Below are 17792 nucleotides of genomic sequence, written 5' to 3'. Positions count from 1 at the left end.
AAGGCAGTCTGCCTTTTAGTAGTCATTGTTTTTGTAGTAAATGTTGCAATGTTTTGGTGCTAAATTCGTAAATACAGTAATTACTACATATTGAACTGTGTATTGAACTGCTTTTTCTGTCAATTTATTGTAAAACATGATGTTTTGGTGCTTAATTTGTAAAATCATAATGTAATTTTATGTTTAATAGGCTTTTTTCTTAATCCCTCCTTATTATCCAAGATTTTCGCTTATCCAAGGTTCTGCCGGCCCGTTTATCTTGGATAAGTGAGACTCTACTGTAATTTATTTGTATTTTATATGTTTTATGGCACTATAATGTGCTTTCTGTAAGCTGCCCCAAGTCCCTTCTGGGAGATGGTGGTGGGATATAAATAAAGTTGTTGTTGTTGTTGTTGTTGTTGTTGTTGTTGTTGTTGTTGTTATGAATGGAGAATAAGGATACAGAGAGCAGACTATAATTTTTTATATTCCCCAGATGTTGTTGAACAACAACTCCCAACAATTTTAATTATCTGCCATGCAGACTGGAGATAATGAGAATTGCAACCCAATAGTACTCATGGCTTTTTGGTTGGGGAAAGATTAAAGAACATTTTAACACCAGGCAACATGTCCACACGTCTTTTATCTAAATTCAAACCTCACTCTTCTGACTAAACAAAACAAACTGCAGCCTTCCAGATGTTACTCTAGCCCTTCAGTTCTGGTCATGATGTCTAATGATGAGGAATATGGGAATTGTAGTTTTGCATCTAGAGATCCACATAAAAGGACATGGAGGGCCGTATTCAGTCCATGAGCCTTGACCCAAGTGAGTTAGAGAGACTCCTTATCATGTCTGAAAATGATACAAAACTAGGCAGGGTAGTTAACACATTGGAAGAGAATTCAAAAGGATCTTGATAAACTAGAAAATTGAACTGAAACAAATAGAATGAAATTCAAAAGTGACAAATACAAAATTCTGCATTTAGGCCACAAAATGAAAAGATAAAGGATAATTGGCGTAGCAGCAGTACATATGAAATGAAACCTTGAGATTATTATTGATCACAAACTGAATATGATCCAACAGTGTGATGGTGCAGTAAAGAAGGCAAATAATATTTTATGTATGTGCCTTCAAATTGTTTCCAACTTACAGTAACCCTAAGGTCACCATATCATGGGCATTATTGATAAGATTCCTTCAGAGGAGTTTTCTCCTTTGCTTTCCTCTAAGGTTGACAGAGTTTGACTTGCCCAAGGTTGCCTGTTGTTTCTATGATCAAGTGGGAAATCAAACCCAGGTCTCCCATTGTCCTAGTTCAGTGGTTTCCAACCTTTGGGCCTCCAGGTGTTTTGAACTTCAGCTCCCACACTTCTTAACATCTGGCAAGCTGTCTGGGATTTCTGGGAGTTGGAAGTACAAAACACCTGGAGGCCCAAAGGTTGGGAACTACTGTTCTATTTGAACACTCAAACCACTATCCCACACTGCCCTTAAAATAGCAATGTAACCTGAATTATGGTTTCCAAATTGAGCGGAGTACTAATCCCACTATATTTTGCACTAGTCAGGCACATTTGGGTGGCTTTTTTTTTTGGGAGAATATAGACAAGTTGGAATAAGTTCAGAGAACTGCAACAAGGGTGATAAGAGGTAAGGGACAAAATGTATAAGGACAGGTTGAAAGAGGTGGATATGTTCATCCTGAAGAGAAGGCTGAAGGATGGCATGGCCGCCTTCTTTAAATATCTAAAAACCTGTCACAGTGAGGAGGGTACAGGTTTGTTCCCTGCTATCCCAGGAAGGGCCTGGCTTAACAGTTTTTAGTTCTAGGCAGGTAGATTTTGATAGAACATTAGAAGTAACATGTTGACATTATGAATGGTTGAGCACTGGAACTAATTGGCTAGAAAGGTGGCGGGGTCTCCTTCTCTGGATGTCTTCAAAAAGACATTCAAAAAGACAGGGTGCATTTGAAAGTAAGGGCAGGGGTTCTCACAAATGGACCTGGGATCCAAGATCTTTAAACAGAAATCTGAGCATGGGATAACTACTGACATTCATGAAAAATGGGGCTTTATCACTTCACCTGAATATCTTGTATCCTAAGCTTAAATGATCTTGGATTATACTATATTTGCTCAGCATAGAGCAGTGATTCCCAGCCTTTTTTGACCAGGGACCACTTGACCAGGGACTACTTTAACCAGGGACCACGCTCCAACATTAGTACCAAAAGAGTTACGAATCAGCTTTTGGTCAACTTAAGGTTCGATTTGGTTATTTGGGATACTCATTCAGAAAATCAGCATTGGATAGACTACATCAGCTCTAGTTTCTGATACAGAACATATGCCATCTAGTAGTCGCCATCTGCTTGCCCACAGAAAACCATATTTAATAAGCCTCGACACTATGAGAGGGTTTTGCAAAACCAGTCACTCTCATTGCAATGGTGTACTAACTGTGAGGCCGTGGACCATATTTTATTTCTTGTGGACCACTGGTTGGGTCCACAGACCAGAGGTTGGGAACCACTGGCGTAGAGGGAAATACTAGGCCCTGCTTCTATCCCTCTCCTTCTCCCTTTACTAAATGAAACTTGTCAAGGCTAAATTAGATTCTGAGACACAGAGCTATGACTGAAATGAAGTCCTGATAGCTTTATATCTGAGCTGTTTGGTCAATACTCATAAAATAATAATAATAATAATAATAATAATAATAATAATAATAATAATAATAATAATAATAATAGACCTGGCTCTGGCTCACGAATGGGACCCTGAAGTAGGAGACAGAAGGCCTGATCCTTGCAGCCCAGGAGCAAGCCATCAGAACAAATGCAATTAAGGCCAAGATCGAAAAATCAGCTGATGACCCAAAATGCAGACTGTGCAAGGAAACCGACGAAACCATTGATCATCTCCTCAGCTGCTGTAAGAAAATTGCACAGACTGGCTACAAACAGAGGCACAACTATGTGGCCCAAATGATTCATTGGAACTTATGCCTCAAGTACCACCTCCCAGCAGCAAAGAACTGGTGGGATCACAAACCTGCAAAAGTATTGGAAAATGAGCACGCAAAGATACTGTGGGACTTCCGAATCCAGACTGACAAAGTTCTGGAACGCAACACACCAGACATCACAGTTGTGGAAAAGAAAAAGGTTTGGATCATTGATGTCGCCATCCCAGGGGACAGTCGCATTGACGAAAAACAACAGGAAAAACTCAGCCGCTATCAGGACCTCAAGATTGAACTTCAAAGACTGGTAGAAACCAGTGCAGGTGGTCCCGGTGGTGATTGGCACATTGGGTGCCGTGCCAAAAGATCTCAGCCGGCATTTGGAAACAATAGACATTGACAAAATCACGATCTGCCAACTGCAAAAGGCCACCCTACTGGAATCTGCGTGCATCATCCGAAAATACATCACACAGTCCTAGACACTTGGGAAGTGTTCGACTTGTGATTTTGTGATACGAAATCCAGCATATCTATCTTGTTTGCTGTGTCATACAATGTCGTTGTGTCAATAATAATAATAATAATAATAATAATAATAATAATAATAATAATAATAATATACTTTATTTATATACTACCCTATCTCCCAGGGGACTCAGGGTGGTTTCCAACATAATAAATACAATACAATAGAATACAATACGCATAGTAAAAAAAACCCTACAACAATTTAAAATAATATAAGTAGTAAACATAAATATACAACATACAATCCAAACAATGAAAAATAAAACTACAGTAGAGTCTCACTTATCCAAGACTCGCTTATCCAAGGTTCTGGATTATCCAATGCATTTTTGTAGTCAATGTTTTCAATATATCATGATATTTTGGTGCTAAATTCGTAAATACAGTAATTACAACATAACATTACTGCGTATTGAACTACTTTTTCTGTCAAATTTGTTGTATAACATGATGTTTTGGTGCTTAATTTGTAAAATTATAACTTAATTTGATGTTTAATAGGCTTTTCCTTAATCCCTCCTTATTATCCAAGATATTCGCTTATCCAAGGTTCTGCTGGCCCGTTTAGCTTGGATAAGTGAGACTCTACTGTAGTAACAAAACACCCTTTACGGGTCAGTTATGGTGACCCAGAGTTCAACGTTGGAATGGGCCAACTATAAAGTGCTAATCTTGTTATGCCTACTACCATTCCATAAATTGTCCAGAACTCTAAATACCTAGTGTGGTTTTAGTGCCTGCCACTGGTTGTACGCAAAGAGCAGCCTTTCCTCCTTTGCAAAAGAACTAGAAGAAAGAAAGGGAAGAAAATGTGCCTGTCACTTCCACATTCCCTATTGAAAGGTTTTGGGTGGAGTGTGAATCAGAACTTCAACGTATACACAAGAAGAAGTGTAATACATTTTACTAAATGCCTTGCAGCCTGTTTTATCACATGTCTCTGTCACTTTGTGACCAGGAACTCTGTTCTGAACATTCAGGCCCAACAGAGTGAAATGCAGCATGCAAGTGTTGGCTTTCCCTGTCTTGATGCTCCAGCCTGCTTCGCCCTCCGCCAGAGGCTTCTTCCAAGCGGTGGTCCCTCTGCTGACTGCTCAGTCACAAGTAGTCCAGGCGTTGCTGTCTTTCCCTCTTAATTCTGATGGTACATGTGCGCCTTTGTGGCTTTATAGCATTTGCTGGTTTCTCTGCTGCAGAAGAACACTTTATACCAGAATATTTTAGCCAGGCACATGCACAGCTGAGTGCCTTTCTGGAAGGTTGTTCAAATGTTGTTAGCAGAATATCTGCAGTCTAGTACTACTGACATTAAACAAGGGCTGATATAAGCTCTTTTATTTTGTGCTAAGAGAAAAGCTTTGCCCTGGAAGAGACATTCATTGCTTCGGCTTGCAAGCTTCTACAATGAGCCTCAAAGCATTTATCACTTTTGGGAGAAGAAGAAGGGTTTTAGCAGAAGCTTTGTCAATTATCATGTATGGTTTAGACACACAAATATGAACTCTAAGTAGTAGTCAGATAAATATTGAGAATCATTTGTTATACTATTAAGAAAATTGAAAAGCACAAAAATTAATTGGAAAGAGGTAGCACAAAATAAGTAGGTAATATTGAACTACTTTGTAATTGAGCCCCATCATGTTGTTGTTTATTTGTTCAGTCGCTTCCGACTCTTTGTGACCTCATGGACCAGCTCATGCCAAAGTTCCCTGTCAGTGGTGGCCATCCTCAGCTCCTTCAAGGTCAAGCCAGTCCCTTCAAAGATACCATCCACCCACCTCGCCCTTGGTCGGCCCCTCATCCTTTTTCCTTCCATTTTCTCTAATGGTCAAGAAAACACACATATAACACACTTATTGTAGTGTATTATATGAACTGCCCCAAGAATACCAAAGGTTCCATGCAGTCAGTTCTATGCATACTGAACAGTTAGCAATACTGAACACATGGAAAGGATGTCTGTGTTGTAAACATTTACAACATTGTGTTGTAAAACTCTTGATATTTAAGGATAATTCAATGATAGCACTATGTAACACTATTTTTGTTCTTGGGATATAAATGTCATTTCCTAGTTGGCTCTATCATAAAAACATGGAAAACATTTATTAAAACCTTGTTTTTGTGGTCTGCACAAAAGGTTTAAAATGGCAACAACAAAAACAAAGTTTCTGGAGTATAACACCTACTTTCAAAGTAAGTACTATGCAATTAAACAGGAAATAATATTTTCAAACCAGGAACACATAGAATCATAGAATAGTAGAGTTGGAAGAGACCTCATGGGCTATCTAGTCCAACCCCCCACTAAGAAGCAGGAAATTGCATTCAAAGTACCCCCGACAGATGGCCATCCAGCCTCTGCTTAAAAGCTTCCAAAGAAGGAGCCTCCACCACAGAGAGTTCCACTGCCTAACAGCCCTCACAGTGAGGAAGTTCTTCCTGATGTTCAGGTGGAATCTCCTTTCCTGTAGTTTGAAGCCATTGTTCCGCATCCTAGTCTGCAGGGCAGCAGAAAACAAGCTTGCTCCCTCCTCCCTATGACTTCCTTCACGTATTTGTACATGGCTATCATGTCTCCTCTCAGCCTTCTCTTCTGCAGGCTAAACATGCCCAGCTCTTTAAGCCACTCCTCATAGGGCTTGTTCTCCAGACCCTTAATCATTTTAGTCGCCCTCCTCTGGACGCTTTCCAGCATGTCAACATCTCCCTTCAACTGCGGTGCCCAAAATTGGACACAGTATTCCAGGTGTGGTCTGACCAAAGCAGAATAGAGGGGGAGCATGACTTCCCTGGATCTAGACGCTATTCCCCCATTGATGCAGGCCAGAATCCCGTTGGCTTTTTTAGCTGCCGCATCACATTGTTGGCTCATGTTTAACTTGTTGTCCATGAGGACTCCAAGGTCTTTTTCGCACACACTGCTGTCAAACCAAGCGTCCCCCATTCTGTATTTTTAAAACCTTATTAAATAGTGTAATGAATGGGAGAAATCATAGCCATCTCCTTTTCAACTATATATTCAAGCCAGTCAGAGCTGTTGTGCTGAGCTGGCCAGAAATTTCAGATCATGGGAAATAACTGTATTGGCCTCAGTGACCTTTGGCTCTACCACACAGCCATAGAACAAGGCAGATAATCTACAATATCTGTTTTGAACTGGGTTATCTGAGTCCACATTGCCATATAATCCAGTTCAATGTGGATTTTATAGAGTTGTGTGGAAGGGGCCACTAAAAAACGTCAGGGCTAGGTAGTACCTGGATACCCAGGACTAGTTTTCTTTTTGTTCCTATATGACTCAAGAGTAGAGGTGTCCAAACGTTTAGCTTCTCTGGGCTTGTCTTGGGCCACATATAAAATGCACTAACACTAGTGATAACTGGTGAGTTCCAGGCATAATTTTTATGATATGCCACAACAGACAAACAAAAAAAGTCCTTGCATTATCATCCTAATTGTGCACCACCCAGTTTGGAGGTCTTTTAAAATCATTGAACAAGTTTTCTCTTTGCAACTATAAGGCAAATTAGAGAATTCTCTGATATTTGTGGACATAACATACTCTGATTATTCCATTCCATCATGTTCTAATCTACAAACTTCATGCTTGAGAACCATGCAATCAAGCTACAAAAAACACTCACAAAAATCCTCATATTGTTTTAAGCAATTTTAGGATTTTGTGTTGGGACACACTCCCCAGGCCATTTTAGGTCCAAGAGAAGACTTTCTTCAAATACGCAATAAAACATTTGCAATATTTTCCTGGTGAAAATGGCTCCCACAGTTATAGAGGTGCTTGGAGGGAAAAATAATTGAGCAAAAGGTAAGGTTGTCTTTAGAATAGGAGAATATGTCATTTCAAAACTTTATATGGGAAAAATGTGAAGGAAAGGGTCTCTCTCTAAAGCTGTGGTTCCCAACTGTTTTTTAACCAGGGACCACTTTGACCAGGGACCACTCTACAAAATTGGTACCAAAAGTGTTTATGAAAATGGTTTTTGGTCAACTTTAGATTCTGTTTGGTTATCTGGGGTGCTGATTCAGAAAACTGCATTAGCTAGTCCTCATCAGCTCGAAATGATTAAATATGGCTTTCTGTGGGCAAGCAGATGGCAATTACTGGATGGCATATGTTCTGTATCAGAAGCTAGAGTTGATGTGGTCTAACCAATGCAATTTTCTGAATCAACACCCCAAATTACCCCAGGAACAGGCCTAAAAATTAAGACACCCCACTTCCATGCGCCACATAGAACGGCTCCGCTCAGGCGGAGGGAGGAGGAGAAGGAATAGCAGCAGTCAGGAAGCTTGTCGTGGGTAGTCAGCTTCTCCCCTTTTGACATTCCTGTTTCCTTGGCACTATAAGAGACTTTTGCGAGACCAGTCGCTCTCATTGCAACGGTGTAGTAATAGGCGTGGACCATATTTTAGTTCTTGGGAACCACTGGTGGTCCATGCACCACAGGTTGGGAACTACTGCTCTGCAGCATTAAGACTGCCAATATATGTCTAAATATCCACATTTGTTCTACTGTGTTCATTTGGAGGAATTCGGGTATTTTTTCACAAGACAGCTATATCATAACAAGTTAAGAATCTTACGTTTTGATGCCTCTCTTTGGCCATGGTCTGTCTATGAACTGAAAACTCTAGGGATCCTGTGTGGCTTTTGGATAACTGTGCATGATAATTAGCATGTGTGAACTGGTCTAAAGTTTCACTAACAGGAACTAAAATCACGCTCAACAACAATATTTATGCAATTTATCTCCCTTCCCCCAGATGTTCAAGCTGCTTTCTAAAACCTATGCAAATGCACACCCTGGCATCTCAGACAAGTCAGAAATGCGTTGTGGTGGAAATTTTGTGAAACGAGGGGGCATCATAAATGGTGCTGACTGGTACAGCTTTGCTGGAGGTAATTTTTTTTTTTAGATATTTGGTAACACAATAAATAGCCTGGCATTTCTACTCATTACTTGGGGAGATAAGGGAGAATATAAAGAACGTTATTTATTTATTATTACAGTAGAGTCTCACTTATCCAACATAAACGGGCCGGCAGAATGTTGGATAAGCGAATATGTTGGATAATAAAGAGAGATTAAGTAAAAGCCTATTAAACATTAAATTAGGTTATGATTTTACAAATTAAGCACCAAAACATCATGTTATACAACAAATTTGACAGAAAAAGTAGTTCAATACACAGTAATGCTATATAGTAATTACTGTATTTACGAATTTAGCACCAAAATATCATAATATATTGAAAACATTGACTACAAAAATGCGTTGGATAATCCAGAACATTGGATAAGCGAGTGTTGGATAAGTGAGACTCTACTGTACTATTAATTCTAATTATAGAGGGGGGAAACTGTAAAGATGGAGAAGTTATGGATTTTATACAGTATTTTCATAAAACATCACCACATTCCCCCTTAAACTGATGTGATACTGTTTTGGAAATATGCATTCAAGGCAATGGACTACAAAAGAGGATTGCCCAGCTAGGTGTGTTAATAATACAGGTATCTGTGAAGACTAAGAACGACTAAGGTTCTTTCAGGCAGGGGGAATCTTTTTATTCCACTGCTGCCACCAGTTTGCAAAGAGCTAATAACGACTGCCACCAATTTGTAAAGATGCAACCACCAAAGACTCAGGGAGGAGACCTTTTACCTTTTTTATCTTTTCTTCTTCTTATTCACTTTAGATGCTAGCGTAACTTGGTTTATAATATATGCGACAGAGGCTTCGATGTTGGAAAAACAAGAACAAGTTTATTCAGGCACAGAGCTTAGTGGTTACAATATTGTTCTCACTTAGAGGTATTTTTATTAACAGTTACAATACTAGAATGAGATGAGTCAACTCTCTAAAGTGTCACTTCTTTCTCTGCTACTTTTAAACCGCAGTCACCCCTGTGATATACGATCACAGATTCTCTGTTCCTTACCAGGACACAGACTACTTTAAATAAGTCACCAAACTTATTTTAAACCGACTCAAAATAAACAATTGAGTCCCCTTGATCCCATCAACCTAGGATCAATCTTCCCTGTGCCTCATCAGAGCACAGACTGACCTCTTTTTTAAACTCTGTACTTCTTCAACTAAACGGCAGTTGGCTCCACCTACTTCTCCATGGCAACCAGCCTCTGAGTGCTGTGACGCAATAACTGTAATACTTACCCTTTTAAAACACAAACACACAATTAAACTGTCAGCTCACCACAGCCGCTCCTGAATGAACACACGAGACTCTCTGTGATATCACCAGAAACTTTTACTGTAGGAAACATGAACATCGAAAAAGCCAAGAATGGGAGGCTCCGGCCAACCATCCTTTATATACCCTCCCCCTCATTTGAAAAGTCTCTTCCCGCTCAGCAAAACCCCGCGCAAATTCCCCGCCAAGTCCAGCAGCCGTTTCTTCTCCGAGTCCTGAGCCGCAGGTGTCTTATCAATGTCAGTGACCCTGAAACTCAGAGCCACATCCAGGCTCTAGTAGCAGGGTTCTGACATGGCGTCCTCCTCCCCTTCGTCCTGGAAGGAAAAGATTAAACACAACTATTGTTCTCCGCTGTCCAGAGTTCCTTTATACTTTTTTAACAGGCTGCAATGGAATACCGGGTGTACCTTTCCTAGGTCCTTGGGTAGCCTCAGCTCATAGGTCACTTCGTTTATTCTTTTTGCTACCCTGAACGGCCCTATATAGCGTGGAGCCAATTTTTTAGATGGGAACCCCAATTTCAGGTTTTTTGTGCTCAGCCAAACCAGATCCCCTTCGCCCAATTTGTCCCCCTCTCGGCGCCTACGATCTGCAAAGAGCTTGTACTTCTTTTGTGTTTCCCGCAATGCCTCCACCACGGTCTGCCACCCTTGCTTAATTTTGGCCGGCCATTCCTTGTCGGTCTGGCCCTCTCCTTCCTTCCACTCGGGTAGCCTGGGGAAAGGTGCCACCTCCTGTCCGTATACTATTTCGAATGGGGCACGACCTGTGGCCGAATGTACGGCCCCGTTAAAAGCCATCTCAGCAAACGGTAGAAGGTCCGCCCAATCATCCTGTCTATAATTGGTGTACATCCTCAAGAATTGGCACAGTGTTTGTTGGGTGCGTTCGACTCCCCCGTTGGTTGCGGGATGAAAAGCCGAGCTCAGGTTCCTTTCTGCTCCTAACAGCTGTAAGAATTTTCCCCAAAATTTTGCAGTAAATTGGACTCCCCGGTCGCTAATTATTTTGTCGGGACACCCATGTAGGCGATATACATGCTTCACATACAAATCAGCAAGTTTTTCAGCTGAGGGAAGTTTTGGCAGGGCCACAAAGTGTGCCTGTTTTGAGAATAGGTCCAATATTGTCCAAATGTATCTGTGGCCTCTGCTGGGGGGTAGTTCGCCTACAAAATCCATGGCCACGCATTCCCATGGCCTCATGGGCTCCACCACCTTCTGCAATAGCCCCTGGGGCTTCCCCGGTGGTGTTTTTCCCTCTGCACATAATTCACACTGCGTGACGTACCCCCTGGCGTCTTTCCTCATTCCGGGCCACCAGCATTGTTTGGCCAACAGTTTAATAGTCCTGGTGGGGCCTAGATGACCCGCACCCTTGTTATCGTGGCACTTCCTTAACATTTCTCGTCTTAAACATTCAGGAATATACAATTTCTTATTTACAAACACCAAATCCCCACACAATTCTCCCTTTTCTTTGTTAGTTTGTAACCATTTGTCCATTCCATACGCTCGCTTCAACTCTTCCTCCCATATTTCTCCTCCCCCCGTGGAAATGGCAGTACGTTTGTTTTCTTTGGCCGCTTGTGCTCGAGTTAGTACTGCCAGGCCCCACTGCTTATCTAGGAACAGGCTCCCTTCAGATTCCTGAATTCCTCCCCCGTGCTGAGGCATCCGAGAGAGAGCGTCAGCGAGTATGTTATGTTTCCCCTGGAAGAATCTGAGTCTGAAATCAAAACGGCTGAAATATTGGGCCCATCTAATTTGCTTCGCTGATAGTTTACGAGGGGATCTTAGATACTGTAAATTTCTATGATCAGTCCACACCTCAAACGGTGTTCCACTTCCTTCCAGAAAGTGTCTCCAGCACTCTAGTGCTTTTAGAATCGCTAAGGCTTCTCTCTCCCAAATCGGCCAGTTTTTTTCTGTATCGCTAAACTTTTTTGACAGATAGCCACATGGTTTCAGGTTCCCCCCCTCGTCTTTCTGCAGCAGAACTGCCCCATATGCCCGGTCTGACGCATCGCAATGTAGTACAAAGGCCTTAGACATATCAGGGTGCTGTAGGACAGGTTCCTCAGTAAAACGCTTTTTAAGGGCTTCGAAAGCTTCCTGGCATTCTATTGTCCATGTCAGTTTGGCCCCTGGGGCCTTCACTTTGGCTGTTTCTCCCCTGCCTTTAGTCTTTAACAAATCCGTTAATGGCAAAGTGAGGCGCGCAAAGTCCTTGATAAATGTTCTATAGAAGTTTGCGAACCCTAGGAAGGATTGCAGCTGCTTCCGTGTTTTGGGGGCTTCCCACCCCCTCACGTCTTCCACCTTCGCAGGGTCCATCGCCACTCCCTGGGAGGAAATCCTATACCCCAGAAAGTCTATCTGGTCTTTATTGAACTCGCACTTGGCAAGCTTCGCATACAGTTTCGCTTCCCTCAACTTTTGTAGGACTTCCCTGACTAGTTCTACGTGTTGCTCCTTAGTTCGAGATATTATCAATATGTCATCTAAAAAAATAAAGACTCCCTTGTACAACAATGGATGCAATACTTCGTTGATTAATTGCATGAACGCGGCCCCTCCCCCGCACAAACCGAAGGGGAGCACACGATAATTGAATAATCCGAATGCGCAGGAGAAGGCCGTCTTCCACCTGTCCTCTGGTTTGATCTGCAATTTATGGTAGGCCTCAATTAAGTCCAATTTAGTGAATATCTGTCCTTCCGATAACTGGGCGATCAAGTCCTTCACTAAGGGTAGGGGGTATTTATTTACAGTACTGATTGCATTTAGGCCCCTGTAGTCAATGCAGAGCCTCAGCGTTTGGTCCTTTTTCCGCCTGAACAACACAGGCGCCCCTAGAGGGGAATTTGAAGGCTCTATGAAACCCCTCGCTAGGTTTTTATCAATGTATTTTCTCAGTTCCTCCTTTTCCCTAGCTGACATCGGGTATATTTTTGCCTTGGGAAGCTCTGCTCCTGGGACTAGCTCTATTTTCACTTCAACTCTCCGCTTCGGTGGGAAATTGTCTGCTTCCTTCTCATCAAACACGTCCACAAAATCCCGATACTCTGGGGGTAATTTATCTGCCAGTTCTGCTATTCTGATAGAGTCTTCTTCCCCCCTTTTCCCTGGCTCCCTCTCAACTTCCTGGCTCCCTTCTTCCAAATTCATCCTGAAGATCATGCTCTTATCCTCCCAGTTGATTTGCGGGTTGGCCTGCCCCAGCCACGGCATGCCTAGTATAACATTATAGCTGGCTATTTGTGATATCACAAATGACACCTTTCCTTCCCAACTCCCTATCTTACACTTTACATCTTCGGCACTGTACTTAGCTAACGATCCCGATGCTGTGGATCCGTCCAACTGCGAAAAAGCTATTGGGGATTCTAGGTTCGTTCTTTCGCATCCCAATCCCTCGGCTAATTCAGGGGAGATGATGTTCCTGGAACATCCACAATCCACAAATGCTTTGCAGGTTGCTTGTTTGCTGCCATTTTCAAGCTGAATGGGGATCACTATCATAGCTTTGTCCTGACTTACCAACCCCCCCGAGTGGTGCCTCATCGGTGGTTCTTCCTCGGCGCGTTTTCCTGCCACGGCTCTTGGTTTGGGCTGGCCTCCGCCTTCCCCTTTTCTCTGCCAGCACTCGGCAGCCCTGTGGCCCAACCGGCCGCACACGAAGCAGCCACTCCTGCTGGCGCTCACGTTCCCTGTCGGCTCCGTTCTCCTCCCGGCTGGGGTTGATCCCTCCTTCCGGCTCCCCTCTTTCATCTGCGGCCGCTGCTGTAGCCCTCCTCGGTGCCTCCTCGCCTGGGCCAGCGATGTCTCGACGCGCCCCGCCAGCTGAATCCATCCGCGCAGTGTGTCAGGCTCATCACGATGCACCGCCCAGGAGAGGATCTCCCGCCTGAGACCCTCTTTGAAGAGTTCTATCTTTGTTACTGCAGACCATTCCGGCACCTTTTCGGCGAGGCATTGGAACTCCTCCGCATACTCAGATACCGACCTCTGCCCCTGGGAGACGGTCTTCAACTTCTCCCTCGCCCGGATCTGCTCCAGTGGATCTCGGAAACGGGTCTCCAGGGCCCCCATAAAGCGTCGGAGTGACCCCAGACATGGGTCGCGCCGCGCGTGCAGCTGAACGTACCAGCTGGCCGCTCCCCTCTTCAACACTGCACCAATGGCCCGTATCCGGCTGGATTCCGTTCTAAAAGTGTGAGCATTGTCCTCCATATAGCCCCTCACCGTGGTCAGGAAAAAATCCAGTTCAGAGGACTCTCCCCCAAACTCGATCCTTAGTTCCTCTCGTCTCGGTAGGGGTCCCTGTGGTGGCAATCCCCAATTCTCCGCCCGTCGCAAGCCCCCTTGCGGACCAGTGGGCCCCGCTGCTGCTTCTCTTGGCCCTGTGCCACGCCCGGCATTCGCCAGGGGCACCAGGGTCTCAGCTGGGAGCGTAGCTGGGATTCTCGGAGGTTTTTCCCCTTCGTCGTCACTCTCCTCCACCCGCGTCAGGCTTGTTTGGGTCTTGGGCCGGGCGCCGGGCTCCTTTCGCATTTCCCTTCCCTTCGGTGCTGGGAGGTCTGCAAAGCCCTGGCTGCTTCCCACGCTCACGTCCCACATTGAGCCAGCCCGAAGTTCCCTTCCTCTCTCTGGCTCCGCCAAAAACGCCAGGCGCTCCATCGCCCTCGACATCACTGCCAGGGTGGTCTCCATCGCCGACATCCTCTCCTCCAGAAACACCATCCTTTGTGGGCCTGGGGAAGGTGAACCTTCCTCTCCTCCGGTGCTGTCTCCCCGCACCACTCCACGCCTCTGGGTTACCCCATTTGGCTGGGCATAAGCGGTGGATGACGCCAGGGCCGCCAGCTGGTGGAACTCAGCGTCCGGCTCGGGAGTGGCCCTTTCCGACCTTCCTCCTCCTGCGCCCAAGAGCTCTTCATCCTCCACTTGCATGTTACACCTCACCGCTACAGCGGGATGGTGTCCGTATTCTTGGCTTAGTGTCAGCTCACCACAGCCGCTCCTGAATGAACACACGAGACTCTCTGTGATATCACCAGAAACTTTTACTGTAGGAAACATGAACATCGAAAAAGCCAAGAATGGGAGGCTCCGGCCAACCATCCTTTATATACCCTCCCCCTCATTTGAAAAGTCTCTTCCCGCTCAGCAAAACCCCACGCAAATTCCCCGCCAAGTCCAGCAGCCGTTTCTTCTCCGAGTCCTGAGCCGCAGGTGTCTTATCAATGTCAGTGACCCTGAAACTCAGAGCCACATCCAGGCTCTAGTAGCAGGGTTCTGACATAAACATAACATCTGTAAACCAAAAATTCGTACTTCATTACAGTATCCATCTTTTCTGACTCACTAAACTACACCCATAATACAGCAACACTCCTGGTGCAAGACTATGGACACATATTTGAGGAGCAACTATGGAGTACTGCTGGCTAGTCCATAGTCTTGCACTGGGAGCAAAAACAGGAGGTTCATTAACACCCTCATCAAAGAGATGTAGGGCTCCATTTCTATGCTCTGGAGAAAGGGAGCCCCATGGAGGCCATTGCATGATGTAAGAGCACTTTTGGTGGGGTTCAGTTTCCACAGTACATGGAAACAGAGTCCTACACCCATCTTCAAACAGCCATAAGACAGGAGAAAGAGGGGGAAAGATAGGTAAGAATGTGGGATGGCTCTCAAGATGGGGAAATGGGAGGGAATGGAGTAAGATGGTTCCCTCCGCTTTTCCCCGCTTTCTCCCATTTCCCCCCACTAAATCTGGTGAAGTCCTAAGTTTTAGGCAGAGTCACCATTCAAGGCTAAGAGTTTGAATCTGTCTAGATATTTGATTGCACTTATTCTCAATTTGCTTTGTATTACATTGTGTTTTTATTTGCATTTCTCAGTTGTTTTGTATAGTTTTGTGATTTGCTATTGCTCTCTTTGTATGTCTGTATGTGTCTACACATATATATAATATCTTAGATCAGGGGTCCCCAAACTTTTAAAACAGGGGGCCAGTTCACGATCCTTCGGACCGTTGGAGGGCTATAGTTGGCCACCGAGCAATAACAACAACAACAACAACAATAAAAAAGTGTTGGAAGAGACCCTTTGGGCCATAGAGTCCAATCCCCTTTTGCCTTTGTGCACCAAACGCACAAGCAAAGCACCCCTGACAGATGGCCACCCAGCCTCAATGTTAATAATAATAATAATAATAATAATAATAATAATAATAATAATAATAATAATAATAAGGGTTGGAAGAGAAGAAGAGACCCCTTGGGTCATTTAGCCCAACCCTCTTCTGCCCTTGTGCCGTGGGGGCTGGATAAATGGCTTCGATGGGCCGCATCCGGCCCCCGGGCCTTAGTTTGGGGACCCCTGTCTTAGATTTTATAACTTTGGCTTTCCTACATTTTCTCCTATTCCATGTGATGTAGCCCTAAGTCTTAGGTAAAATCACCATTCAAGGCTAAGAGTTTGAATCTGTCTAGATATTTGATTGCACTTATTCTCAGTTTGCTTTGTATTACATTGTGTTTTCATTTGCATTTCTCAGTTGTATTGTATAGTTTTATGATTTCTTACTGCTCTCTTTGTATGTCTGCATGTCTACACATATATATAATATCTTAGATTTTATAACTTTGGCAGGACCAATTGTTTTGGCTAGTTACCGACTTGGCGGATTTGCACTTCAATTCACTTCTGCTGGTTAGCGATGTACCCCTCTTTTTTCCATTCTCATGCACTGACTCCCTCACAATCTCTGTAAGATACATACAGAAACTTTTCTGTCTCACTCAGACACACTCACATATTCAGTTTGCCACTAATACATTCCACTTAACAATATTACTTATAACATTTATTTTGGGTGTAACAATGACATAACAATATCCTTAAAAGGAACAAAGTAGTAAAATTACCTTAAAATTGTTACTTTTTCTGTGTATTTTGGGTGGAATTTGGGACAAGTTCTAGTTTAAATTTATTTTGTAACAACAATGAAGAAGCATTTCAAAAATAATGCATTAACGGTTAACCAAAGTGCTACTGTGAAAATTATGCCAAACATTTTATTTTGAAAGGATTGTGAGTAAAGCTCAATATATTACTTTTTAAAATGTGCTAAGTTTTGTTCCTCTTTTCTCTCCTTTCTTCTTTCACATACCTTTCCTATTGGGGAATGTTCAGATGTTAAGATCATGCCAGGCAGGGAGTGCTCTGGTTTTAGCTTTGAATACATTTTAATCAGTTTCAAGGATTTTGACTGTTAAATTATTTTGTATATTTTGGATTTTTAAATGGTATTGAAATGCTTTTAATGTAAGCCGCTTTGAGTCTCCTTTGTGGACAGAAAAACAGGGCATAAATAAACATAAACATAATAATAATAATTCATCAAGATGCATAACCTCTGGTGTACCATATCCCATAATCTTCTATTTTTGTAGGATTCTTGAGAGAGAAATCAGAGCACAGACATCTAAAGTGCCTTTAGCCACTCTAGACTGCTATACTCCATATTTCCTATGCAAACATGTTCCTTTTAAGAGAGAAATTAGTCTTTGGTAAGCTACAAGAGCAGGGGTGGGGATATTAATTCAATATCCGCAAATGAGTTCTCCATCAGGAAAGAGTACCATTGAGGAAGATCCCTTGACCACCCTTGGTTTATATAATGATGGGGGGCATTTTCTAGAGATCATAAACGTCCAAAATTTCTGGAAGGCACAAGATAGAAAAAAGCTGAAAGACTCCTGTTTAAAGTGATGTTTCCTAGCTTTAAGGGCCTAAACAGCTTGAGGTCAAAGTATCTGTCTATATATTGAAATGGTAGAAGAAGGCTATTGTCCATGCATCATCTATGTGTCATTTATGTATGTTCCATTTGACTGAAATTTTTACTTTTCAATTGCATTGTTTTACTACTGTACTCTATTCATTTCAAATGTTTGTGTATAATGCCCTGAATCTATTTTGGATGAATGGGTGCAAAATATTAATTTATAAAAGAATATTTTTTCACTTTTCCTCTTCTCTA

General features: G+C 43.0%; 2 protein-coding genes across 4 annotated transcripts in view; one reads left to right on the top strand and one right to left on the bottom strand.

Moving 5' to 3' along the window:
• The window catches only part of cpz (carboxypeptidase Z), a 71379-nt gene that overhangs the window by 29358 nt on the left and 24229 nt on the right, over nt 1-17792 (top strand). For all 3 annotated transcript variants that reach the window (XM_016995579.2, XM_008115921.3, XM_062982059.1), the window contains one exon: nt 8282-8417. In XM_016995579.2, coding sequence (XP_016851068.2) covers nt 8282-8417 — 136 coding nt within the window. The remainder of the gene's footprint in view (nt 1-8281; nt 8418-17792) is intronic.
• Nucleotides 9299-17081, bottom strand: LOC134299360 (uncharacterized). The gene is made up of 2 exons (XM_062982060.1): nt 13280-17081; nt 9299-10051 (listed from the first exon to the last, which is right to left on the bottom strand). The coding sequence occupies exons 1-2, from the start codon at nt 14861-14863 to the stop codon at nt 10010-10012; spliced, it is 1626 nt and encodes a 541-aa protein (XP_062838130.1). The 5' UTR covers nt 14864-17081; the 3' UTR covers nt 9299-10009.

This window comes from Anolis carolinensis, chromosome 5 (assembly GCF_035594765.1).
Source record: "Anolis carolinensis isolate JA03-04 chromosome 5, rAnoCar3.1.pri, whole genome shotgun sequence".
NCBI classification, from domain to species: Eukaryota; Metazoa; Chordata; class Lepidosauria; order Squamata; family Dactyloidae; genus Anolis; species Anolis carolinensis.
The sequence above is the reverse complement of the archived record's forward strand: the minus strand, read 5'-3'. Positions and strand labels throughout refer to the sequence as shown.